Source organism: Rhinatrema bivittatum, chromosome 8 (assembly GCF_901001135.1).
Source record: "Rhinatrema bivittatum chromosome 8, aRhiBiv1.1, whole genome shotgun sequence".
In the NCBI taxonomy this organism is placed as follows: Eukaryota; Metazoa; Chordata; class Amphibia; order Gymnophiona; family Rhinatrematidae; genus Rhinatrema; species Rhinatrema bivittatum.
This window is the reverse complement of record NC_042622.1, coordinates 168,518,271-168,546,255: the sequence shown is the minus strand read 5'-3', so window position 1 is coordinate 168,546,255 and position 27,985 is coordinate 168,518,271. Positions and strand designations below refer to the sequence as shown.

Genomic DNA, 27,985 nt, shown 5'->3' with positions numbered 1-27,985 from the left:
GCACCTCGCTCCTGTCCTGCAGCAGCCCCTGCTATTTCAGTACTGAGAGCCCCCGCACACTGCTCTGCCAATGCACCTCGCTCCTGTCCTGCAGCACCCCCTGCTATTTCAGTACTGAGACCCTCACACACAGCTCTGCCAATGCACCTCACTCCTGTCCTGCAGCACCCCCTGCTATTCTAGTACTGAGACCCACACATACAGCTCTGCCAATGCACCTCACTCCTGTCCTGCAGCAGCCCCTGCTATTTCAGTACTGAGACCCCCAACACACACATTTTGCCAGCGTACCCCAGGGAGGGAAATATGTTTAGAAAACTAGGAACCAGTCAAAAAATGTTAAGCGACAAGGACATTTGTTTCCTTACCTTTGTCCTGTTGCTAGAATTTGCTATTTTGCTTATTTTCTTTCTTATTTTGCTCTTTTTTGTTTCACTTTCTAAATACTTTTTACTTCTTTTCTGTTTGTTGTTTTTCTGAATTTTAGGCACCAGGTGACAAGCTTGTGGTGCCCTTGTTCCTGGGATGTTTCCAGCTCGGCCCCTGCTGTTATGTGCTGGCAGCTTAGAAGGCTGCAGGCGGGGTTCGGGTTACAGGGGTCTGTGATTTACAAGACCCAGTCTAGCGGGAATTTTCTACAAAAATAAAAAGGTGCCAGGTCTGTGCCAGCGGCAGCCTCCAACCTCTACTCCCACTGCAGTGGGGAAGTTCCAAAAGTTCCAGCTCGGTGACCTGGGCAGAAAATCACCACTGCACAAGTCTTTTGACTCTCAATGAAACACAATAATATTACAAGACTGAGCGATAACTGTCAAGTGATAACTCCAGACAACCAGAGGGGTAGCCAGGTTAAGTCTGGTGAAGCAAAAAGAATACGAGGCGGAGGGGGCAGCTTATTAACTAACCAATGTATTGAGTCATGAGCTTCCGAGGACAGAAGGCATGCATCTGATGAAGGGGACTCTGTCCTCGAGAGCTCAGGACTCAATACATTGGTTAGTCTATAAGGTGCCACTCCCCTCATGTCATTTTTACTACAAGATGCATCTGATGAAGGGGACTCTGTTTTTGAAAATTCATGCCTCAATACATTGGTTTGTCTACACGGCGCCACCAGCCTCATGTCATTTTTGCTAAACCCTGTATAGGATCATGAGTCACTGACTGCGGAGCAATGACCACCAATCTGTAACTGACAAATCATACTCAAAAAAGAACAAGGATCAAGCAATGGCCTGAAAAATTATCTTTGAGCAATAAGTGCTGAGTATCAAACACTGAGAAATAGCCGATAACCAGCAAGAGTCCAACAATGACTGCTGAGCTATAAGCAACCAGGAATACCCAACAAACAAATGAAATATGACCACCAAGTAATAACCACAGGACAAGACATATTGAGCAGTAACTACTGAATACCAAGTCCACTAAGCAATTATCAAATGTCAAGCAATGTCCACTGAGTAAAGTTTATCCAATGCCAAACTGGTCCATTGAGCACGTTAGTACAGCAAATGTCAGCAGATAAGGGCCAATGAATTCATCCTGTCTGCCTGGTTGTCTCTGCCATACTGATCCAGCTCAAAATTATCTCCCTGCTGTTTGTCTTACAAGTTTAGCCTCCTGCAGGAGATCACTCCTCATCCAAGTCAGTTTTGTTCTCTTCCATACCTACACCAATACCCAGACCTTGAATGCCAGGCAATGTCTACTGAGTAATGAGCCCTGCTGACTTATTGCCTCTGGCTTCTCTTCACCCTTGATGGTATTCTTCACTTAGAAGCCTATCTTTGAGTGTGTCCAGAAATATGTTGTGTATGTATATAATGGCCCCTCAACCTGCATTGGCTATTCCTTAATAGTGACCATGATGGCATTTGGGTGGATGTGAGGAGAACCTTCAACCCCTGAGTCCTGCTCTCTCCCCTATGCCAGGCTGGCTGAGAACTGTCACATCTAGTAGAAACATGGCTGAGAAAAAGGATAAGAATATAAGAACTTGCCAAACTGGGTCAGACCGAGGGTTCATCAAGCCCAGTATCCTGCTTCCAACCGTGGCCAATCAAGGTCACAGGTACCTGGCAGGATCCCAAACAGTAAACAGATCCCATGCTGCTATTCCACAAGGGAGGAGGAATAGCCTAGTGGAGGGAGGAGGAATAGCCTAGTGGTTAGAGCAGTGGGCTACAAACCAGGAGACCAGGCTTCAAGTCCTACTGTCACTCCTTGTGCCCTTGGGCAAGTCACTTTACCCTCTATTGCCTCAGGTACAAAAACTTAGATTGTAAGCCCTCTGGGGATAGTAGAAATACCTACAGTACCTGAATGTAAACCAATGTGATATCTCAGATTGAATGTCAGCATAAATGAAATCTGCTTCATTAATAACAGTTTATGGACTTCTCCTCCAGGAACTTATCCAAACCTTTTTTAAATCTAGCTATGCTAACTGCCTTAATCACATCCTCGGGAAAAGAATTCCAGAGCTTAATTGTGCCTTGAGTGAAAATAATTTTTTTTTCTGATTTGTTTTGAATGTGCTACTTAATAACTTCATGGAGTGCCCCCGCCCATGACTATTTCTCATTTACTAGGTTTTCTCTCCATAGAAGCAGAAAAATAAAAACATTGAACAAGCCTGAAAGGAATAAAAGTCATCAGTTAAAACAGCGGCATTATTCACACCCCTAATCTCTTTTTTTTCCAACCCCCGCTTCAGTGCTAAGGTAAATCCAGCACTTGCATGTTTTGAAAATATATTCTCCCCCATAGCCTCTCCCACTGGGATAGACTTAAGTAAAGTGGGGTGCTTACCAGCAATATCCTAACACAGGGGGTTCCCACCCCATCCTCAGGACACACCTACCCAGTCAGGTTTTCAAGAACCCCTGCCCTAATACAGCCATAATAGTTATAGAGCAAGAAGAGAAAGAGGAAACTCCAGAAAAATTAAAATTCCCAGCATGCCACATGCATCCAGTTTGATTTACCATACATATATATATATATATATATATACTACACAATACTTATAAATGTGTTTAAGCACACACATACTAGTTTAATTATAACAAAAATTGATATATCTGGACCAAAAATAAGGGAAGACTGAGAAATAAACCCAACAGATTTATAAAGGAATTCCTCGCTGGATTGATGGTAGATTGATGGCAGACAGGGCGAGTGCTCTGAAAAACAAGGAGGGGAAAATGCGGAAAACTGTGTCCAGAGGAGCCCCTGGAAACCGGCAGATCCTTGCACAGAGCTCCTGTCCAAGGTCCGGGTCCAGGGCAAGGACAGAGATGATCCCTCCCTCCCTCCCCAAGGCCTTCCTGCTTTGTTTGCCCTCCCTCCAATGGTCCCTGACATTCTGCAGCTGCAGCAGCCGCCCTGGCCGCCTCTTAAACAAATACATTAGGATCCTCTCTTATCATTTATGGATCTGCAATTCCAGAGGAAGTACACAGGAGCACTGCTGCAAGTTTTCTGCTAGTTTCTTCTGCTCACTTCTACCATACCCACACTGGAGGCATGAGGGTGGCAAAGTCCTGCCAGCGCAAGGCCTAGAGGGGGAGGGCCAATACTTCCATAGCAGGGAGTGCTGTGTGTCACGGTTACTGGGATCCGGGTCCAGCAACCCAGGAGGTGTACGGAACTGCAAGGCAAGACATGGGCCGGTCTTCGTCTAGCCAGCCCCCTCCCTCCCGCAGCTTGAGCCCTTGGGTTCTGGGGGCCAGTAGGGTCTTTGCTGCAGCAGTACAACACGGTGAGTCCGGACGAGCTGGAGCAGAGAGCAGGACTTGGGACAGGATATAAGCGCAGAGATTGGGATATTGGGCAAGGGCAGAATACTGATACAGGACGAGGCAGGCAACAGCAAGACTGGACTGGGCAGGGCAATGTAAGACCAAACAAGCACAGGACTGGTCACGGCAGACAGGTCAGGACCGGACAAGGACTAGGCATGACAACGCACAACAGAGAACATAAATGTCTGAAGGCAGCAAGGCTGGAGGCACGTAGGCCACTACGCTCTAGACCAGAAGGCCCCCAAGGTACAAAACAAGGCAAGGCCTAGAGGAGGCCACAGAGCAAGGATCAAGGAATGGCCTAGATAGGCCACAAGACAAGGTTCAGGACAAGAGCAGGCCCGAAGGCCTCGAGGCAAGGTACAAGACAAGAATGGACAAGTCAGAAAGCCATGGGTGATTCCATGAGGAGGCAAAGGTGTACTGGCAAGGCTGGGTTACATAGGACTGAGACTTGGGCTTGGCGAGGGCAGCAAGGAGAAGCTTAGCAAGGCTGGTAGTGAGGCTCACTGAGGGCCTCTGGAGGTGAGGAGGAGTCATAGCATGCAAGAGCAGGGCACGGAGAGGTTGGTTGCATGGCAGGTGAAACCATGACATTGTGCTGAAGCTTCCACCAATAGGTAACTTGGGGTTGGGGGGTGCAAGACCAAAGATTCGACTAGGATGCCAAATACTCTTGCATCGGCCCTGGTAAAGCCAGAGTGTAAAAGAGTTTGGCAAGGTGTGCGCCCTATGGGCATAGGGAGGAGAGCCAAATGTGCTCTTTATGGGCACCATGGGTCCAACCTGCACCGACAGTCATGGTTTTCTATGGCTGCAGCTGTGAATCAGCCTCTGGCACAACAGACTTTAACACAGACAGACTGACTTACACGCAAACCAGGACAGACAGATGGCCAGACACGGTTGTGCCCTGCATCTATGTGCTCTGTTTGGATATTGCACAAAAAAACACATGAAAAGGCTCAGTGACGATGACTGCCTGCCTAGTGTAACCCTACTGTCACGAGCATGAGCTCCAGTGTTAGCACCTTGACTTTCAAAACAAGACAGTGATATAGAGCCCAGTATCACCTTCAGCAGAGACAGAGACAAGGCCTTCCATGCACACAGGCATCACCTTCAGCAGAGACAGAGACAAGGCCTTCCATGCACACAGGCATCACCTTCAGCAGAGACAGAGACAAGCCTTCCATGCACACAGGCATCACCTTCAGCAGAGACAGAGACAAGGCCTTCCATGCACACAGGCATCACCTTCAGCAGAGACAAGGCCTTCCATGCACACAGGCATCACCTTCAGCAGAGACAGAGACAAGGCCTTCCATGCACACAGGCATCACCTTCAGCAGAGACAGAGACAAGGCCTTCCATGCACACAGGCATCACCTTCAGCAAAGACAGAGACAAGGCCTTCCATGCACACAGGCATCACCTTCGGCAGAGACAGAGACAAGGCCTTCCATGCACACAGGCATCACCTTCGGCAGAGACAGAGACAAGCCTTCCATGCACACAGGCATCACCTTCGGCAGAGACAGAGACAAGGCCTTCCATGCACACAGGCATCACCTTCGGCAGAGACAGAGACAAGGCCTTCCATGCACACAGGCATCACCTTCGGCAGAGACAGAGACAAGGCCTTCCATGCACACAGGCATCACCTTCGGCAGAGACAGAGACAAGGCCTTCCATGCACACAGGCATCACCTTCGGCAGAGACAGAGACAAGGCCTTCCATGCACACAGGCATCACCTTCGGCAGAGACAGAGACAAGGCCTTCCATGCACACAGGCATCACCTTCGGCAGAGACAGAGACAAGGCCTTCCATGCACACAGGCATCACCTTCGGCAGAGACAGAGACAAGGCCTTCCATGCACACAGGCATCACCTTCGGCAGAGACAGAGACAAGGCCTTCCATGCACACAGGCATCACCTTCGGCAGAGACAGAGACAAGGCCTTCCATGCACACAGGCATCACCTTCGGCAGAGACAGAGACAAGGCCTTCCATGCACACAGGCATCACCTTCGGCAGAGACAGAGACAAGGCCTTCCATGCACACAGGCATGGAGATGCATGCACAGATACACACAGGGCATGCAGAGATATGGAAAGATACATGCACACACTTACCCATTACTATCCCACCATTCTGACACTTGGGACTTTGCTGTTATTGGCGCAATCTACATGTTAGTTTCTTGGGGCGCTGGAAATTCTGCAATTATACCCTGAGTCAGGTCACAGCAAATGCTGGATGTGGAGTTTCATGGCTAAAGGTGGGAAGCAGAGACCACAGCAAAGGCTGTCCATTCCTGTCCTCCAGGGCCACAAACAGAGGCCCTGCTTTCTATCAATACTCATCAGACATATTTTCATACACTTGGTACATGAATGAGGTCGATTTGCATATTTTGGTTCCTATGAAACCCAGACCTGTCTGGGGCGCTTGAAGGCCGGCACTGGGAACACTTCCTCTTTGGGTCCACCCGACTCCGTGTTCTGCATTAGGAACTGCTTCACAGGAAGGGAGAAGGACAGGACGGAGGTGTGCCTCTGTCTCAAGGAAATAAAGAGTGCAAAAGGCAAAGGTGCCACTGGACCGGAGTAATGATCAGAGGCTGGCGGGGAAGGGGGAGAGGGCAGGGAAGCACTTCCTCACAGGTAAGGAGAGCATGGCTGCATGAAACGGTCCCTCCATGAAAATGACGGGATCAAAAGCCAAGAAAGCCTGGGATAAGCACAGAGGATCCTCAGTGGGGGGGGGGGGGGGGGGGTTTGGCCAGTTCCAGTCCTTAAGAGCCACAGACAGGTCTGGTTTCCAGCATAGCCGCAATGAATATGCATGAGAGAGATCTGCATACAATGGAGACAGTCCCTGCAGATTAGTTGTGGATATTCAGAGAGCCTGGCCTGTCTGTGGCCCTGGAGGAGCAGAGATGGCAGCAGGAAGGGGAGGTGACCAGACTTAGCTGGGACTGGAGCTGCTTCTCTGCTCTTCTGTTCCAGATCTCGCCCAAGCTTTAGAAGAGGAAGAGCTTCTCAGGGATATTCTGGAAGGCAGCTTTGTCCCGTTTTTGCACACTAAAGAAAACTTTTTTTTAGTGACTCAGAACCTTCAGGGTGGGGGAGGAGGGTTGGGTTTTTTTTCAGGATAAAGAGAGATCATCAAAACTAGCTTTAACTATTAACCACATTTCTTGCAAATGTATGACTTTGATTTTATTTTAAATTGCAAGTGAGGAAAATGCAAGGCATCATCTAATGTGAATGACAATCTAACTCGAGCAGCAGGTCTCTCCCTGACTTTGCACACGGGAAACACAAGTCACGACCTCCACTGGGGAGTTTTAAGGAACTCTCCCATGACCCGGCAAAGTCCCGAATAAGAAAAATAAATAAACGTTTAGCAATAAGATTCAGCAAACTAACTGTTGGTGATACTTTTTTATATGGATTAATTCAGATGTACTGAGTTAGCCCAATACAGCGTCATAGTAAATGACGGCAGATAAAGACCAAAATGGTCCATCCAGTCTGCCCAGTAAGGTGATAAAGGTAGAAACTGCCGGTCCATGCAGGCTACACCCCCCCATGCCCCCTGTTAAGGGTGGTGGATGCATGGAATGCCCTCTTGGGAAGAGTTGGGGGAGACAAGAAGGATGATGGAACGGCTACTGCCTACGCCCTTATTTCCTTAGCCACCAACCCAAACAGGAGTAGCTGGACACAAAAGGACAAACGGGTTCCCTGTGTGCAGTGCATGCAAGAGTCCTACATTATCCAGAAAGCAGGCAACGAGCATTTTCGGCTAGGGAGTTCTCCCTCTGGGATCGCTTACCCATTGCTCTCCGTGATCTGGCAGATTTTAAATTGTCCCGTAAGCATGGTAAAGCAGCTCTTTTCAGTAAAGCTTTAGCTTCCTTTTAATTTTATGCATTGTTTGCTGAATATTGTTTGATGTTATAAATTGTAATCCACTTAGCCTAACAATCAGGCCGGTTTTCAACCCGATAGCCGCCGGCCGACTTCAACATTTTTTTTAAACTTTTTTTACTCTTCGGGACCTCCGATTTAATATCACCATGATATTAAGTCGGAGGGTGCACAGAAAAGCAGTTTTTACTGCTTTTCTGTGCACTTTCCCGGTGCCAGAAGAAATTAGCGCCTACCTTTGGGTAGGCGCTAATTTCTGAAAGTAAAATGTGCGGCTTGGCTGCACATTTTACTTTCTGAATCGCTCGCGAATTCCTAATAGGGCCCTCAACATGCATTTGCATGTTGAGGGCGCTATTAGGTTCGGCGGGTTGGACGCGTGTTTTCCGCCCCTTACTGAATAAGGGGTAAGGGAAAACGCGCGTCCAGTGACAGGTTAACAGTGCGCTCTGTCGGCGCGCACTGGACTGTATCAGCCTGATTGTTATATGTAGGTAGAATACAAGAATTTTAAATAAAGAAATAAATAATCACAACATTTTTTTCCTCTGGATCCAGGTTCTTGGAAAAAGCAATCTACTTTAGGAAGCTCAAGGTATGTTCTGCCTTCTGCCCTTCTCCACACATCCCTGACAGCTCTTCCCCGGAAACATTCTGGGACTGCGTGATCAGTTATCCTCAGTCTGGCCTTCCAGTACCCGAGACCAACAAAGTCATAAGCCTGGGAGACCAAGCAGGCTGCAGAAACTTGCAATGAAATCAGATGTGGCTCATAACCAATCCCCCCAGACAACCGCAGGTCAGAAGGGCATTTTGTACCTGCCTGCTTGGTGAACAGCAGCCTGACAACTTCCTTTTGCAAAACCTTAGGTGGGAGGCATCTGAATTAACATTGTCTTTTCTTTTTTTTTTTTTTGTAATGCTCTACAGAGCAGAAATTCTCTTCTTCCTTCAAAATGAATCACATCTTTCCCCAGAACTTCCTAAATCCAAAGAAAGTAGGAGTGCATTCATGAGGACACAAAGAGTTAAGAAATGCAAACAAGACCCCCTAGGTTTTGCTCCTGGCTGGCCCCTGTGCCTGGAAGACCCTTCTGGAGCTGCTGCGTCCTGCCCTCCTCTCTGTTCCCTCATAGTCCAGTCCTGCCATTTTGACCCTTCCCAATCATAACCATACCTGTATAATAAACACATTTCCTACAGCCTCATATTTGTCTTGCCTGTGCCCACTAGATTACAAGCTCCATAGAGCAGAGTCTGTGCCTCATGAGTGTCTGTACAGTGCTGTGTACTCTAGTGGCAGCGTAAGAAATGATCAGTAACAGTAGTAAGTAGTAGAAGCAGAAGGAGTAGTCGTGGGGGGGGGGGGGGGGGAGTAGAAACAACGCACATCACTTTTTTTCTTTCCTTATATTTCTATCCTAGCTTGGACTTGCTGACAAGCCCACAAGGGCCGAGCCGTGAGCTGCGGTGTTGCTCCTTTTACAATATATCATGTCATCTATGCTGTAGGTGCACTGTACTGATGAGTCGCACGCGGCTCTCGAGATCCTTCCGCGCGGCTCTTAAAAAGTGCCACAGAAGTTTTAACACTTCACAGAACACAACGGCATAAGCACTTCAAAGGTCAAAAGAGGAAAACATTGAGGGTGGCAGAAATTCTAGGCAAATGACAGAAAGTGGCTCCACAGCTGAGGCAGACCAGGAGGGAGCATCAGGGATTCATCTCAGGACGTCTGGAGGAAGGGAAAAGGCTTCTGCCCTGAAGTCCCCTCGGGCCCAGGCGAATTTGCTTAGTAAACCTTATAATCCAAATTGTTTTTCTTCTTGAGATTGAAGGTGAACCGTAGAGCTGGTACTCTAAGTAAGGATTACTGGAAGAAAGAACTCAATAGCAGAAGAAATCTTCCCCTATGAGGAAAGGCTAAACAGGTTAGGACTCTTCAGCTTGGAAAAGAGACGGCTGAGGGGAGATATGATAGAGGTCTATAAAATAATGAGTGGAATGCAACAAGTAAATGTTAGTCAGTTGTTTACTGTTTCGAAAAATACAAAGACTAGGGGACACCCAATGAAGTTACTGGGCAATACATTTAAAAGAGAAAATATTATTTTTCTAAACGTATAATTAAGCTCTGGAATTCATTGCCAGAGGATGTGGTGAAAGCTTGTTAGTGTAGTGGGTTTAAAAAAAGGTTTGGGCACATTCCTGGAGGAAAAGTTCTTCATAAACCATTATTAAGGTGGAGTTTCAGAAATCCACTGCTTATTCTTGGGATAAGCAGCTTGGAATCTCTCTACCCCTTGGGATTCTGCCAGGTACCTGCAACCTGACTTGGCCACTGTTGGAAACAGGATGCTGGGCTTCAGATCTCTAATGATCTGAAGTCGGAGAAATAATGTGACAAGGCGATAGCTAAAGCCAGAAGAATGCTGGGCTGTATAGAGAGAGGAATATCGAGTAAGAAAAGGGAAGTGATAATCCCCTTATACAGGTCCTTGGTGAGGCCTCACCTGGAGTACTGCGCTCAGTTCTGGAGACCGTATCTCCGAAGAGACAGAGACAGGATGGAGGCGGTCCAGAGAAGGGCGACCAAAATGGTGGAGGGTCTTCATCGAATGACTTGTGAGGAGAGACTGAAGAATCTAAATATGTACACCCTGGAGGAAAGGAGGAGCAGGGGTGATATGATTCAAACTTTCAGATGCTTAAAGGTTTAATGATCCAAAGACAATGACAAACCTTTTCTGTTGCAAAAAAATCTGCAGAACCAGAGGTCACGATTTAAAACTCCAGGGAGGAAGACTCAGAACCAATGTCAGGAAGTATTTCTTCACGGAGAGGGTGGTGGATGCCTGGAATGCCCTTCCAGAGGAAGTGGTGAAGACCAAAACTGTGAAGGATTTCAAAGGGGCGTGGGATAAACACTGTGGATCCATAAAGTCTAGAGGATGTGAATGAAGAGAAGAGGCACGGGGGTGGCTTGCTTGCGGGAATGACGGCTACTACCTGGAGATTAATATCCTTATTCAATAAACATACACACAGTTAATGCGACTCCAATATTGCTCTATGCTTCAACGGCAAGAGAAAATGTGGAAAAAAGGATTTGCATCCACAAAAAAAGCAGGGGAGTAGCTTGCTTGTTACGGCGGTTACTACCCCAAACCAAATAAGCCTGATACTTCACTTGGAATACATATCCAGCATAGCTCTCTGCTTCAACGGCAGGGGGGAATGAAGAAAAGAGGATTTATATCCAGACAACAACTAACAAGGAATGAATTACATAGTCTGGGTAAACAAATAAGCATGGGTGTAGCTTGCTTGTTACGGCGGTTACTACCCCGAATCATTAAGCCTGGTACTTCACTTGGAATACATATCCAGCGCAGCTCACTGCTTCAACGGCAGGGGGGAATGAAGTAAAGAGGATTTATATTCAGACAACCAACAAGGACTGAATTGCACAGGCAGGGTAAATAAGTGAGGGAGTAGCTTGCTTATTACGGCGGTTACTACCCCAAACCAATTAGCTAGATACTTCACTTAGATGCAGCTCCAGCACTGCTGTCTGCATCGTTGGTGGGGGTGGAAGGGAATTGGAACCAAAAAGTTACAAATAAGGACCCTGACCTCAGCGGTCAGAGTAACAGATAAGTATGAAAACAAATAGTTGTGAAAGCTTGCTGGGCAGACTGGATGGGCCATTTGGTCTTCTTCTGCCGTCACTTCTATGTTTCTATATATTTCTATGGGCTTGATGGACCTTTGGTCTGAACCAGTTTGGCAAGCCTTATGTTCTTTGGTTCTTAAATAGGCAGGTAACTTTAAAATGATGGAATTTATACATTTTAAACATTATTTCTACAATTAAAAACTGGATTTGAAGTGGATGAGCATTGCCTGTCCTGCTTACTCTGACAAGTCACCCTCACCACCAAAAAGTGCAGGGTCCCGGTCAGAGCAGTCTTTTCATCCAAGTTACAAAAATAACGCAGAACTGCAGAAAGGCAGCACCCAGATGAGAAGGAGCACACAAATGATTCCTACTTAAGCTACTCATTTTGCACTAATTGTTCTTTTAATACTGACAGAGAGAGAAAGAGAAAGACAAAGTGACAGAAAAGGAGGAGGTGACTTGCTGAGATATTTTTTTTATCTTATTAAAGAAGTGTTTGGTTAAATGAGAAAATATTTTGGCTCAGAACGTATTTATACAAAGACCTTTGTACAGGATACCCCAGAGGATACACAAAGGCACAAGGATGGTAGCAAAGCACTGGAGTAACTGGCAAGGCCCAGCAGATGCCCACCCTAAACAGAAGAATTACCATGCTGGGTCAGACCAAGGTCCATCGAGCCCCGCATCCTGTCTCCAGCAGTGGCCAGCCCAGGTCATAAGTGCCCAGCAGATCGTGGAGCAGCAGTTACAACCCATAACGGTAGTGAGCGGTATGACCTGAGAGGATGGCTGGGGGACGTGGGGGGGGGAAGATCCCATGTGGGAACATGCAGGCTCATGTGCCAGGGTGGACGATTCACTGCTGGGCCATTTTGGTCTTTTTCTGCTATGGAGCATGCATGAGGGAGATGGGAATTTCAGGCAAACATGTGGAAGCTCAATGCATGGAAATGTGTGGATTTTAGATTTGATTAGTCTGAGGCACCATCAAGTACAGTAGGCATTTCCCTAATCCCAGAGGGTTTACATTTTGTACCTGAAGCAATGGAGGGTGAAGTGACTTGCCCAAGATCCCAAGGACTGCCAGTGGGGTTTGAATTCTGCCTGCCCTCACTCTCTGCCTGCTGCTCCAGCCACGAGCCTGTCCCTCTTCTCCATCCCAAGAACATATAGGTAAGTGCATAACCCGAGATTAGGTTGCATTTCTGTTAGGATGCTGGCTGCAGTTATAGTGCATGAATCCTGAGGGTAGGACGCCTGCAAACCAGGAGTGAGGGTCTGCAATGATGCTCAGAGGAGCATCAACCAAGGAATAAATCCATAAGCCAGAGTCCACCAGGGAACGAGGAGGCTACAAAAAGGCAGAAAAATTGAGCTAAAGTAACAGGCTGGATGGCCCACAAGTCCTGTCTCTGTCTCACCAGTGTGGAACGCATCAAACGTGGCAGACAGTAAATCTAGAGAGATCACATTATAGTTATGATTAGGTAAAGACTTGAACACTTTGAGTAAAGATTTTTCATAACTCCCCAGAGGAGCAAAGTCACGAGTTACTTAAGGAAACTCCCCCCTCTGATCCCGGAGAGTAACCCAGCACTTTGGATTCTGTGGGTGCCGTGGAGAAATGGCATTTTGCTTAGAGATGTTAGCCACACTCTCGCATTCAGAGGGAGGTTGCCATGGTGCCCTTGGTGATGTCAATGGCCATTGTGACAGCTGAACCACCAGCAGTGACATCCAGGGCCGGCGCTTACATTAGGCGACCTAGGTGGTCACCTTAGACTGCCAAAATTGTGGCGGCAGCAAAATCCTGCCAGCACAAGGTCCGGGGGAGGGGGGGTGTGTGCTGCGCCAGAGCTGGTGGGAGTGTGCTACGCTGGGGAGGAGGGTGCATGGCCAAAGGTTCCCCAAGGGTGCCAAATAATCTTGCACCGGCCCTGCTGACATCTCTGTTGTCTAATTCCAGAGCGACGCTTAGAGTCCTAGAAACAAAGAGCAGCAGGTAAATCCTTGCAAGGAAGCTTGCGGTTATGAGTTAGTCAGCATCAGAATGAAGATAAAATGATACTGACATAACAAGGAAAGTACTTTCTTGCATCTTGGGAACCTGTGCATTGGATGTGACACATTCAAAGTTGTTTTTTTTTATAGAAACATGATGGCAGAGAAAGACCATATGGCTCATCCATCCAATTAATTTAGCATTATAATTCCCATCACTTCCTTAGACTTCCCCTGTATTTATCCCATGCTTTCTTGAATTCAGATACTGTTCTTATCTCCATCACCTCCACCGGGAGGCCGTTCCATGAATCCACCACCCTCTATGTAAAGAAATGTTACCTAAGATTACTCCTGAGTTTACCCCCTGTCACCCTCATCATGACTCCTCATTCTAGGGCCTCCTTTTGTAACCGTATCCTTCACTTTCCTTTGAAACAGGCTCACCTCCTGTACATGGAAACCTTTGAGATAGTTGAATGTCTCTATCATATCTCCCCTATCTCACCTTTCCTCTGGGGTGTACATGTTTAGATCTTTAAATCTATCCCATCTGCTTTGGAATGAAGACCTCTGACCATTTTAGTAGCCACCCTCTGGACCGACTCCATCCTGTTTATATCCTTTTGAAGGTGCGGTCTCCAGAATTGTACCACAGTATTCCATGTGAGGTCTCACCCGGGACCTATACAGGGGCAATATCACCTCCCTTTTTCTGCTGACCATTCCTCTTTCTGGCTTTTACCGTTGCTTTATCCAACTGTTTGGTCACCTTGAGATCATCAGATACAATTACTCCCAGATCCCACTCTTCCTTCGTGCTTAGAAGAATTTCACCTCCAATATTGTACCTTTCCCTTGGGGTTAGTATCCTAAAAGCATTTTTTAGCATTAAATCTTAGCTGCCAGACCTTAGACCATTCCTCGAGCTTCGCTAGATCCCTCCTCTTGTTTTCCCCTCCCTCCTGGCTGTCCATCCTGTTACAGATTTTGGTATCATGGGCAAAAAGACAAACCTTGCTTGACAACCTTTCTGTTATGTCGCTCACAAAAATGTTGCAAAGAACTGGTCCAAGGACCAATCCCTGAGGCAAACCGTTAGTAATATCCTCTTCCTCAGAGAAAACTCCATTTACCACTACCCTTTGACACCTCCCACTCAGCCAGTTTCTAACCCAGTCATTCACTTTAGGATCCAAACCAAAGGCACGCATTTTATTTATAAGTCTTCTGTTTGGAACCGTGTCAGAGGCCTTACTGAAATCCAAGTACACTACGTCTAGCGCTCTCCCCTGATCCAACTCTCTGGTCACCCAATCAAAGAGATTGATCAGATTTCTCTGACAAGATTTACCTTTGGTAAAACCATGCTGCCTCGGATCTTGCAATCCACTGAATTCCAAAAATTGCTCTGTCCTCTGTTTTAGCAGTGATTCCATTAGTTTGCTCACCACAGAGGTCAGACTGACTGACCTGTAGTTCCCAGTCTCCTCCTTATGTGCACTTTTATGAATAGGAACCACATCCACCCTTTTCCAATCCTCCAGAACTACTCCAGACTCTAAGGAAATACTGAAAAGGTCATCCAGCGGAGCTGCCAGGACATCTCTAAGTTCCCTTAGTTCCCTCGGATGTATCCCAGCCGGCCGTGTCGCCTTATCTACTTTAAGTTTAGTCAAGCAGCTGCCAAAAAAAGCTTTAAAGGGAATAAGTTACGCAAAGGGAATAAGTTACACAGTGTGGCATATAACATAGTTGAATCATTGGAGAGGGGAACTTTGAACACATGCTACTAAGTCATGCTTCTGCTATCTCTTCCCTTTCTGACGGCAGAAAAAACCCAAATGCAGTTTGCCCAATTGGCCATTCGCTGGCTTCCACCAAATCGACCTGCAGAAGACTTTTATGCTCTGCACCCAAAATCTGGAATGAGATTCCGCTTCTCCTCTGCCTTGAGCCTCCGGAAAAACAAGAAGCTAAGCCTTCCCTTACTCTGCTTACCGGAGAAGAAGAAACGTAGGGTGCTACTTAGAAGGGTGCTTCGATTGAAGAACGATTGCTGATGACCTGCAACCACTGGCGCTGTTATTTTGTACCCGGTAGTTTAATCTGCCTTCCGACCACTTGTGGAACAAGGCGGAATATCACGTTTGTAAATAAATCTTTCCTCTCCACACTGCTACGGGCATTTCTCTGCTGTCAGCATGGAGCAGGAGTGCTTGTAAAATCTCCTCTCCTCCATCTGGGGCTGATGAGCACAGAGGACCCCTCCAACCACCACAAGGCTCCCCTGTTTATCGGGGCTGTACGCTTACCTCCTTTCACTTGCTCCAAGGTTTATTTCAGGTAATTTCATTTATTTGAAATGAAATAAATCGAAAACAAATGAAAACAAAACAAAGGCCAGGGCATCCAAATGGCAGATGAAATTTAATGTGGACAAGTGCAAGGTGATGCATATAGGGAAAAATAACCCATGCTATAATTACACAATGTTAGGTTCCATATTAGGAGCCACCAACCAGGAAAAAGATCTAGGCGTTATAGTGGCTAATGCTTTAAAATCATCAGCTCAGTGTGCTGCATCAGTCAAAAAAGCAAACAGAATGTTAAGAATTATTAGGAAGGGAATGGTTAATAAAACGGAAAATGTCATAATGCCTCTGTATCGCTCCATGTGAGACCGCACCTTAAATACTGTGTACAATTCTGGTCGCCGCATCTCAAAAAAGATATAGCTGTGATGGAGAAGGTACAGAGAAGGGCAACCAAAATGATAAAGGGGATGGAACAGCTCCCCTATGAGGAAAGGCTGAAGAGGTTGGGGCTGTTCAGCTTGGAGAAGAGACGGCTGAGGGGGGATATGATAGAGGTCTTTAAGATCATGAGAGGTCTTGAACGAGTAGATGTGACTCGGTTATTTTCACTTTCGAATAATAGAAGGACTAGGGGGCATTCCATGAAGTTAGCAAGTAGCACATTTAAGACTAATCAGAGAAAATTCTTTTTCACTCAACGCACACTAAAGCTCTGGAATTTGTTGCCAGAGGATGGGGTTAATGCAGTTAGTGTAGCTGGGTTTAAAAAAGGTTTGGATAAGTTCTTGGAGAAGTCCATTAAATGTTATTAATCAAGTTTACTTAGGGAATAGCCACTGCTATTAATTGCATCAGTAGCATGGGATCTTCTTAGTGTTTGGGTAATTGCCAGGTTCTTGTAGCCTGGTTTGGCCTCTGTTGGGAACAGGATGCTGAGCTTAATGGACCCTTGGTCTGACCCAGCATGGCAATTTCTTATGTTCAGGGTCCCATCTCTCCTAAAAAAAAAATAAAAAATCAAGAGGCCTGCCCACATCCTCCCCCTCCCCCCATCTCACCCCCCATGCGCGAGTCTCGAGAAATCTCTAAACGGAGCAGAAGTGGCCCCCAGGCGCTCATGCCTCACTGGGTCCTTATTCACAATGACGTCGGGTGGCATCTTTATACTATTACCCCTGTACCTCTGTACAAGCAAACGGCATATGCCCCCAGAGAGGGGGGGAGGAAGGGTCTGGGATGGAGGGGGAGGGGGAGTCACTTGTTTGCTTTGTTGGCCCAAATGTTTGCAGGGAGGGGGAGGGGAAGGAGGGCGTGGCTGACGGCTGTTTTTGGAAAACAGGACAAAAAAGGAAAATGAACAAAATGCAATCCATTTCTCTTTCATTTTGTTTTCAAAATTGTTTTACTTGGAATTCCAGGTTCTCTCAGACAAGTTGCAGGCCAGGCCTTTTTATTGGACTTAACTTGATAGATCTGTGACGGCCTTCCCAGAGCTCTCCTCTCTCCATCAGGTCCCAGGTTTAAGTAATGCAGAGTCAGTTCGGGGGGGGGGGGGGGGGGAGAGATGGTTAAACTTTGCAGTTGAAAGGGCGAGAGAGAGAATGTCCTTATTAAGTCCTTTTGGGTTTTGTTTGAAACATAAGCCCATCTCTTTCTCTAGTCTTCTTGAAGTCTGTTTTAGCCTCCACACGCCTACCATCCTTGTTCCTGAGCCTGCCCCCTTAGAGCATCATATTATGACCTCTTGCTCTAGCATTTCCCTTTCACTGAAAAGCTGCTTTTCAGTCATATCCCCCCCCCCGGTCTCTCCTCTCCTCTTAAGTATTCATATTTACATCCTTAAGTCTGATCTCACAGGGCATTTAGTGCAGACCCCTGCATTATAGATAGAAATATAGAAACACGATTCCAGAAAGGGACCGACGGTGCAACCCATCCGCATAACTGCTCAGCTCTACGATCCCTGCCCCTCCCTCACAGATCCCCTGGGTTTATCCCATGCTTTCTTGGTAGCCCTTCTCTGGATTGCCTTCACTCTGTTTATGTTCTTCTGGAGGTCTGCTCTCCAGAACTGGACGCCCCACCTTTTTCTATTGGTTATAAATAAAGAGAGAAAGAGTTCATTCCTATCCTGCTTTGGGAACATTGGTGGTTTCTCTTGTCTCTTGGTTCAACCACTGAGGGAGGAGTGTCAAACGTGGTTTCCTGCAATAGAAATCTCTCAGTACTTTGGGACCTATAAAAACTTCTGTCTTTGAGTAGAGGGACATTCTCTGTTGATTAGAAAGTTTGGCCTTACACTATTAGAACCTCAAAGGGTTATTTTGCCTTGGCCTGATGAAGGGATTGTAGCTCTACAAAACTAGGCAGAAATGTATTAAGTCAGTCCAATATAAAGGGATCACCACCACTTTTTTTATTGACTCAAACTGTCTGTATCCAAGTGGATTAACAGAGCAAGCACACCACTGAATCTCAAAGGGGAAACCTGTCAGGCCAGTATATCTGAGGTCCTGCGTGTCACCTGATATCCTCTCAAAAGGCAGCACAAAGAAGTGGGAGGGACACAGCTTGATATGACACTAGCCTTTCTTATTCTGTGTGTCTGTTTCCTTTAGGTGTGAAAACCAGATGAAGAGGGGCAGAGAGAGATCAAACTGATTTTCCTGTACTTGTCTGGCAGGAATAAAAGGGAAGTGCCCCCTACACCATGGTCCTGCTGCCTGAGACAGGCGGAGGAGAGCATGATGGGTGGGAGTAGAGATATTCAGTGTATAGCAAGTGACAGCATGGGAAACCTCTATGGATTTCTGTCTGGGAGATTAGCAGGCCAAAGGTGACAACATGTGACTAGTGTGACCTCCTTTTAAAAGGATGCAGTGACACATTCTCACACATGGATACAGTTGTTTCAGTGTGTAATAAGCACACAAGAGCCAAGAATAGCAATGAAACACTGAAATGCTGCAGGGGAAGATTAACAATCTGCAATTCTCAGTTTATGCTGCTGGATAATTCTTCTATTCCATACCCCTACAACTGACCAGCATAAGATGACTAAATAAAGCACATTCTCTTGAGAAATTACTAGGCTAAGTTTTTGTTTTCTGTTCATAACTCAGTTTTCTTGTTTTGCTTTTGGCCTGTCCACATTGTGAATCATTTGTGTAATTAATTTCTGTGCAAACATCTAATGATGTACTTTATTTAAGATTCAATATTTTAGGAATCAATCTTAACTCTTACCTCATGTAAGAATCTACTTTCCGTGAAGTTAAATTGTGACTTGCACATATATACCAAACGTTTATGTAATAAATGGATGAATCTAATGTATTAAAGTTACAGTAAATGAGTCCGGCGGAGAGTGGATTTGCAAGGCGGGTGTTGGAACATCAATCAGGTACTGTGTTTTCTGAGGATCAGAGCAGTTTGTGTGCATTTCTTCTCTTTAGAAACTGCCATGAGCAGGAGCTGTCACTGTTAGGGTTGTTACTTGTGCCACTAAAGCAATCAAAGGTCTCCTTACTGAGGAGGATATTGGGTGATGGTAAAGATTCAGAGGGAATGAAGGAAATCACTGTTAATATGGAAGATGTACTAGATCAAATTGACAAGAGTAACAAAGCACCAGGGCCAGCCGGTTTCTACCCCAAAGTTCTGAAAGAACTCTAATATGATATTGCAGACCTGTTACTAGTGGTCTGTAAGCTATCATTAAAAACAGTCACAGTACCTGAAGAGTGAAGGGTGGCCAATGAATGTAATGCCGATTTTTAAAAAGGGCTCCAGGGGTAATCTTGGAAACTATAGACTGGTGGGCCCGACATCAGTGGTAAGCAAAAAGGTAGAAGTTATTCTTAAAAACAACATTTCTAACCATATTGATAGACATGGCCTAACAAGGAACAGCTAACGTGGATTTAGCATAGGGAAGATTTGCCTTTACAAGCTACTAAACTATTTTGAATGCGCTAATAAATGTGTTGATAAGGATGAACATGTCGATACAGCGGATCTGGATTTTCAGAAGGTGTTTGACAAAATCTCTCATGAGAGACTCCCCAGGAGCACAGGAGGCAATGTGCTATTGTGGATTGGGAACTGGTTGAGACACAGGAGACAGAGAAGAATTAAACGGTAACTTTTTCCAGTGGCGATAGGTAAATCGTGGAGTGTCCCATGGCCAACAGAAAAGAGAGCAAGGAGTGAGGTGACCAAATTTGCAGATGATACAAAAATTACAGACAGTTGTTCAAGATTCGGGCACTGGGCATCTAAATAACAGATTAAATTTAATGTGGATAACGGCAAAATAGATGGGATCGCTGTGTACAATACCTTGAAATCCTCAGCTTAGAGTGCAGTGGCAGTTAAAAAAGTAAATACAATGTTAGGAATGATTCAAAAAGGAATGGAGAATAAAACAGAGCACATCAGGCTATCTCTGAATTGATCCAAGGTGAGACCAAACATTGAGTATTGTGTGCAGATCTGGTTGCCCCATCTAAAAAAAAAAAAGCAAAACTAGACAAGGTGCAGAGAAGGGCAATCAAAATGAAGAAAGGGTAAACAGGTTAGAGGGGTTAGGACTCTTCAGTCTGAAGAAAAGGCAACTCATGCGTAGGTGGAACTGGAAAATAGGGGACAGTTACTGTATTTACCCTTTCAAATAATACAAGGATTAGGGGACAGGCCATGAAACTAGCAGGCAGCAGCTTTAAAACAAACTGGAGAAAGTCATTCACATCCATAATGTCTAGAGGATGTGAATGAAGAGAAGAGGCATGGGGTGACTTGCAGGAATGATAGCTACTACCTGGAGATAATACGCTTATTCAATAAACATACACACGGTTAATGCAACTCCAACATTGCTCTATGCTTCAACGGCAAGAGGAAATGTAGAAAAAAGGAGTTGCATCCACAAAAAAGCAGGAGAGTAGCTTGCTTGTTACGGCGGTTACTACCCCAAACCAAATAAGCCTGATACTTCACTTTCAATGCATATCCAGCAAAGCTCACTGCTTCAACGGCAGGGGGTGGGAATGAAGAAAAGAGGGTTTATATTCAGACAACAACCAATAAGGAGTGAATTGCACAGGCTGGGTAAACAAGCATGGGAGTAGCTTGCTTATTACGGCAGTTACTATCCCTAACCAATTAGCTAGATACTTCACTTAGATACAGCTCCAGCACTGCTATGTACATCGATGGTGGGGGTGGAAGGGAAATAGACTCAAAAAGTTACTTATAAGGGACAAGAGTAACAGATAAGTATGAAAAAAAATAAGTGTGAAAGCTTACTGGGCAGACTGGATGGACCGTTTGGTCTTCTTCTGCTGTCATTTCTATGTTCTATGTTTCTATGTTTCAGTTTTCACTCAACGCACAATCAAGCTGTGGAATTTGTGCTGGGGGAGGTCGTGAAGACGTAGCACAGCGGGGATTTAAAAAAGCTTTGAATAAGTTCCTCGAGGGAAAATCCATAAACCATTATTGGTCAGGTAGACCAGGAAAATCCATTTCTATTCCTGAGGAGGAGCCACAAGGAATGGATCTACACTTTGGGATGTGTCAGGTACTTGTGACCCAGAGTTGTCATTGTCTGACACAGGATGCTGGGCCCACTGGAGCTTTGGCGTCCCTCAGCATGGCCCCCTCTTATGTTCCAAACTCAAACTGCCTCTCTGCTATGCAGGTGGGAAGTATTTGGGGATTTTGTTTAGGGCATAGTGTTTCCTCTGGCTAGGAGTTGTGCGGTTTGCTATCCGTCATAAGTTGATGACTGACTGTGTGGAATCTGGATCCTGATTGTGAGAAACAGTGCACATGGGGGGGTACCCCATCTGCGCTGGTAGCACAGAGAGTCCAGTCGGGGAACAAGTTTGATTAAAGAATAAATCACGCTTGCCCAAGTTACTCACATTGGAGGAGTTCAGTGTCCGGAGTGAGATTCTGAATTCTTGTCCGAGGGGGCTGATGGACGAATGGTATGTGGCCACCTCCCCAAGGAGGGTAGGGGCTAGAAATCTTTTAAGAATAAATAAGAACTTGTGGCTTATGTGAGTCCATCAGCCCCTAGCCAGATAGGAACAAATGGTGCTCACCCAGGTTCTACTCACCCTACTACACTGGCCGGCTTTTTAGGCTCAAGACATTTGGATCATTTCAGTAATAACATGAGCCCAGTATACTGAAGTGCAAGTTGTAAGTCCTATCAAACACTCAGGGGAAGGAACTCGGAGGAAGTTGTTAAGCATAAACCATCTGCCTGCATCTTGTGGCTGTTCATGAAACCGAAATTTGAACATGAGCAGTTAAGAAGGTAATGCCAGATCAACTGATAATAGCTTCCAGAGAAGACCCACTAAAGAGTGCAGTAGTGGCCCTTTACTCTCACAGAATCTGAATAACTCTGGGCGCTGTCTGATATCCTTACAGTATGCCCCAGTGATCAAGTTCGTCATCCCTAGGGTTGTCCCGGTGCGTCAGCTGCTGCTCTGCTGAAAATATACTTAACGGTCCTGCTTTTCAGAGAGAAGAAAGCAGTTTCATCCTAGGCAGAAAGCAGCCATCTGAACTCATGGGATGGCCCTTAGGCAAACGGTAGGTTCAGGGCAGCAGGGATGTTGGAGCCACAGAGGTAAGTGTCTTCACTTATTGCCAGTAACGCCAAAGCTTTTAGTCTTAATTACCAGACTCTGCTGTGCAAGCTGCTTCCTGCAGACTGGCGGGGGGGGGGGGGGGGGGGAAGAAATAGGAAAGGGTCCCTCCCCAGGCGTCTTCCCATGCACTCAGAAAGGGAGTAAAACCTCAGCGAGACAGGCCCAGAGCTTGCACCCAGGATAACGGCCTGAGAGAAATGGGATTCAGCCTTTTACCCGTGTCTACGGCGACGACTCCCACGCAGCACTGGGCTACACGTCCCCAGCAGTAACGGCCCTGAAATCTACTGGAACGCGCCAAGGACGCTGCATCTGGAATTCAATTTACTATAACCTGCCGATCCCAATAATCACAAAGTCAATTACTTTAAAGGGAGGCGGGTCTAGCCTACGATGAATAAACACATAGGACCCTCAAGCTGAGTCATTCTCAGACCTTCTCCCTAAGCCTGGCAAAGAAGGAGGGGTGGGGGGAACCTGCATTTCTCTCCTACCAGACTCTAGCAGGGCCCAATGGAATGACCTCTGACCTGTGCCAAACTGCCTGTCAGATTCCGATTCCCCTGAGCACTTGGCTCAAAGATGTTGGCATTAAACTCTACAAAGAGGAGGCAATTGTGGCAAGAAGCATATCATGCCAGCCGAGAGGGCAACCAGAAAGGGCACAGCATACATAGAGTCACCATGCCAGCCGAGAGGGCAACCAGAAAGGGCACAGCATACATAGAGTCACCATGCCAGCTGAGAGGGCAACCAGAAAGGGCAGGGTGTGCCAAGAGTCACCATGCCAGCTGAGAGGGCAACCAGAAAGGGCACAGCATACATAGAGTCAACATGCCAGCTGAGAGGGCAACCAGAAAGGGCAGAGCATACCAAGAGTCACCATGCCAGCTGAGAGGGCAACCAGAAAGGGCAGGGTGTGCCAAGAGTCACCATGCCAGCTGAGAGGGCAACCAGAAAGAGCAGAGCATACCAAGAGTCACCATGCCAGCTGAGAGGGCAACCAGAAAGGGCAGGGTGTGCCAAGAGTCACCATGCCAGCTGAGAGGGCAACCAGAAAGGGCAGAGCATACCAAGAGTCACATGCCAGCTGAGAGGGCAACCAGAAAGGGCAGAGTATACCAAGAGTCACCATGCCAGCTGAGAGGGCAACCAGAAAGGGCAGAGTGTACCAAGAGTCACCAAGCCAGCTGAGAGGGCAACCAGAAAGGGCAGAGCATACCAAGAGTCACATGCCAGCTGAGAGGGCAACCAGAAAGGGCAGAGCATACCAAGAGTCACATGCCAGCTGAGAGGGCAACCAGAAAGGGCAGGGTGTGCCAAGAGTCACCATGCCAGCTGAGAGGGCAACCAGAAAGAGCAGAGCATACCAAGAGTCACCATGCCAGCTGAGAGGGCAACCAGAAAGGGCAGGGTGTGCCAAGAGTCACCATACCAGGTGAGGGGGCAACCAGAAAGGCAGGACATGCCAAGAGTCACCATGCCAGCTGAGAGAGCAACCAGAAAGGGTAGAAGTGCCAAGAGTCACCATGCCAGTAGAGAGGGCAACCAGAAGGGACAGGGCATGCCAAGAGTCACCATGGCAGCTGAGGGGGCAACCAGAAAGGGCAGGGTGTGCCAAGAGTCACCATGCCAGCTGAGAGGGCAACCAGAAAGGGCACAGCATACATAGAGTCACCATGCCAGCTGAGAGGGCAACCAGAAAGGGCAGGGTGTGCCAAGTCACCATGCCAGCCGAGAGGGCAACCAGAAAGGGCACAGCATACATAGAGTCACCATGCCAGCTGAGAGGGCAACCAGAAAGGGCAGGGTGTGCCAAGTCACCATGCCAGCCGAGAGGGCAACCAGAAAGGGCACAGCATACATAGAGTCACCATGCCAGCTGAGAGGGCAACCAGAAAGGGCACAGCATACATAGAGTCACCATGCCAGCTGAGAGGGCAACCAGAAAGGGCACATCATACATAGAGTCAACATGACAGCTGAGAGGGCAACCAGAAAGGGCAGAGCATACATAGAGTCACCATGCCAGCTGAGAGGGCAACCAGAAAGGGCAGGGTGTGCCAAGAGTCACCATGCCAGCTGAGAGGGCAACCAGAAAGGGCAGGGTGTGCCAAGAGTCACCATGCCAGCTGAGAGGGCAACCAGAAAGAGCAGAGCATACCAAGAGTCACCATGCCAGCTGAGAGGGCAACCAGAAAGGGCAGGGTGTGCCAAGAGTCACCATGCCAGCTGAGAGGGCAACCAGAAAGGGCAGAGTATACCAAGAGTCACATGCCAGCTGAGAGGGCAACCAGAAAGGGCAGAGTATACCAAGAGTCACCATGCCAGCTGAGAGGGCAACCAGAAAGGGCAGGGTGTGCCAAGAGTCACCATGCCAGCTGAGAGGGCAACCAGAAAGGGCAGAGCATACCAAGAGTCACATGCCAGCTGAGAGGGCAACCAGAAAGAGCAGAGCATACCAAGAGTCACCATGCCAGCTGAGAGGGCAACCAGAAAGGGCAGGGTGTGCCAAGAGTCACCATGCCAGCTGAGAGGGCAACCAGAAAGGGCAGAGCATACCAAGAGTCACATGCCAGCTGAGAGGGCAACCAGAAAGGGCAGAGTATACCAAGAGTCACCATGCCAGCTGAGAGGGCAACCAGAAAGGGCAGGGTGTGCCAAGAGTCACCATACCAGGTGAGGGGGCAACCACAAAGGCAGGACATGCCAAGAGTCACCATGCCAGCTGAGAGAGCAACCAGAAAGGGTAGAAGTGCCAAGAGTCACCATGCCAGTAGAGAGGGCAACCAGAAAGGACAGGGCATGCCAAGAGTCACCATGGCAGCTGAGGGGGCAACCAGAAAGGGTAGAAGTGCCAAGAGTCACCATGCCAGTAGAGAGGGCAACCAGAAAGAGAAGAGCATACCAAGAGTCACCATGCCAGCTGAGAGAGCAACCAGAAAGGGCAGGGCATGCCAAGAGTCACCATGGCAGCTGAGGGGGCAACCAGAAAGGGTAGAAGTGCCAAGAGTCACCATGCCAGTAGAGAGGGCAACCAGAAAGAGAAGAGCATACCAAGAGTCACCATGCCAGCTGAGGGGGCAACCAGAAAGGGTAGAAGTGCCAAGACTCACCATGCCAACTAAAAAGTCAAAGAGAAGGGGTAGGATTCCCCTGCGGGACACGGAGACTCACCTAATGACGAGAGGTCGTCCTGGTCCGAGCTGTTATAGCCATCGCTGCCCCTCTCCGGTGAGCTGCCCCCGGGAGAGCCCAGGTTGTAGGAGTCCCTGAAGGGCACATGCAGGAACTGTTTCAGTCTCCACTGAAAACGGACCTGGGAGGGCTCCTCGGGCAGCACCGGGGAGTTGCGACCCTCCCTCTCCTCCCCGCCCGAGTCCAGGTCCCGGCTGCGGTTCCGCTTGCCCATGGCTCCAGGCACCGGCAGCCACCTGTGGGGGCTCCCCGCCCGCTGCTGCCGCCTGCCCGTCTCCTCCCTGCGGTGCAGGAGCCTGGGCGCCAGCAGCTTCCCCTGCAGCCCGGGCTCGGGCACTTCCAGCTCCTCGTACTCGTGATCGCTGCCGTCCGCGGGGGGCTCCGGGGCTGCCCCCGACCGGTGGAATTCCAGGTTCACGTAGTGAGGATGGAGCTTGGCCCTGGGGGGGCCCGGCTGCCCTTCTGCGGCCTCTCCTGACCCCGGAGCCCGGGCCTCCCGCCGATCGGGGGCTGGGCTAATGCCGGTTTCTCCCTGGGCTCCGCGATCCTCGGTGAGAGCCTCCCCAGGAGCCCCGGGAGCCGGGAAGTGTGGAGCTGTCGTCTCCCCTGGATCTCCCGATGCCCCGGTGCTCATCTCCTCCGGACCTCCCGGTTTCCCGGTGCTCATCTCCCCGGCGATTTCCGGGTCTCCGGTGCTCGTCTGCCCTGGATCTCCCAGGTCCTCGGTGCTCATCTCCCCGGTAAGTCCCGGGTCTCCGGTGCCCGCCTCTCCTGGGTCTCCCGGTTCCCCGGTGCTCATCTCTCCGGTCACTTCCGTGTCCCCGCTAACTCCCGGGGTCCCGGTGCTGGTCTCCCCTGGGTCTCCTCCCGGTTCCCCGGTGCTCATCTCCGCAGTAACTCCCGGGGTGCCGGGGTTCGTCTCCCCGGGATCTCCCGGCTTCTCCCGGGCCAGGGCGTCCTGCAGGTGGCTCTCTTTGAACTTCTCCTCGGCCAGCTCTCGCTGCAGCCTCCGCAGGGTCCCCTTGCAGCGCTCCAGCGCCGCTCGCACGTCTTGCACCGAGTGCAGCTCCAGGAGCGGCGCCTCCTGCCCGGGGAACTCCGCCTGCCAGTGCAGGGCGAACTCCTGCGGGTCCCACATGCTCGGCGCCCGCCCGCGATCGCACACAACTTTTCTCTGCCTCTGTTTCCGTTTTTGTAATCCGATCTTGCCTTTTCTTCTGGGACGGGTTCCTCTGACATCACGGGGCCGCCCTCCTTCCGAGCAAGCAGCGCCGCCAGGGACGGCCAGGTGGGGCTTTTTGCTGGGCTAGAAGCAGGGAAGCAAAGCATGGGCCTGCTCTCCCCCAACCCACCGGTATACCTTCAGCAGTAGGAGCCAGGGACCCCCCCCCCCAATATCACCAGAACCACCGGCTAAGAGGCAGAGAAAGCAGCTGCCCACCTACCTAGCCCCTCCCATCTACTCATCTAATGCCATGTGTAAGAGAGCCTCTATTATGTGTGAGTGTGTGTGAGAGTGAGAGCCGCTCACGGGCGGGCACGAGCATGTGTGTGTGTGTGTGTGTATGTGTATATGTGTGTGGTGTAGTAACAACCTGTAAGCATGTGTGTGTGTATATGAGAGAGATAGAGAGTGAGAGCCTATATGTATGTGTGAGTGTGTGTGAGAGTGAGAGCCGCTCACGGGCGGGCACGAGCATGTGTGTGTGTGTGTATATGTGTGTAGTGTAGTAACAACCTGTAAGCATGTGTGTGTGTGTATATGAGAGAAATAGAGAGTGAGAGCCTATATGTATGTGTGAGTGTGTGTGAGAGTGAGAGCCGCTCACGGGCGGGGACGAGCAAGTGTGTGTGTGTATGTGTGTGTTGTAGTAACAGCCTGTAAGCATGTGTGTGTGTGTGAGAGAGAGAGAGAGAGAGCGTGAGAGCCTGTATGCATGTTTGGGTGTGTGGGTTTGTGAGAGAGCCTGTATGAGCATGTGTGAGTGTGTAACAGAGCCTCTGTGTATATATGAGTGTGTGTGGTGTGTGAGATTGTGTTTGTGCATGTGTGAGTGTGAGTGTGAGTGTGAGTGTGAGAGAGAGACACACAGAGCATGGATATATGTAACGGGCCGATACAGTAAGGTGCGGTAGAAAGGGGTGCGTTAGTGCCGGGCGCACCCGCGTTTGCCGCACGCACAGTTTGAAACACATACTGCTCGATACTGTATTTAAATGGCATGCAAATGCAAGCCGCGTCCAGGAAGCGCAATCCATTTCAAATGTCATTTCAAATGACAGGTACCAGGAAGTTGATACAGGAGAAGGTGCTGACTGACCCACTAACTGACCCCCTAACTCCCCCCAAACTTTCCGCCAG

The 27,985-nt window shown here is 48.3% G+C and overlaps 1 protein-coding gene across 1 annotated transcript in view; it reads right to left on the bottom strand.

Moving 5' to 3' along the window:
* Positions 1 to 26,807, bottom strand: part of ABR (ABR activator of RhoGEF and GTPase) — a 188,110-nt gene extending 161,303 nt beyond the window's left edge. The window contains exon 1 of the mRNA XM_029611251.1: positions 25,603 to 26,807. Coding sequence (XP_029467111.1) covers positions 25,603 to 26,761 — 1,159 coding nt within the window. The 5' untranslated portion in view covers positions 26,762 to 26,807. The remainder of the gene's footprint in view (positions 1 to 25,602) is intronic.
* Positions 26,808 to 27,985: the final 1,178 nt, after the last annotated feature.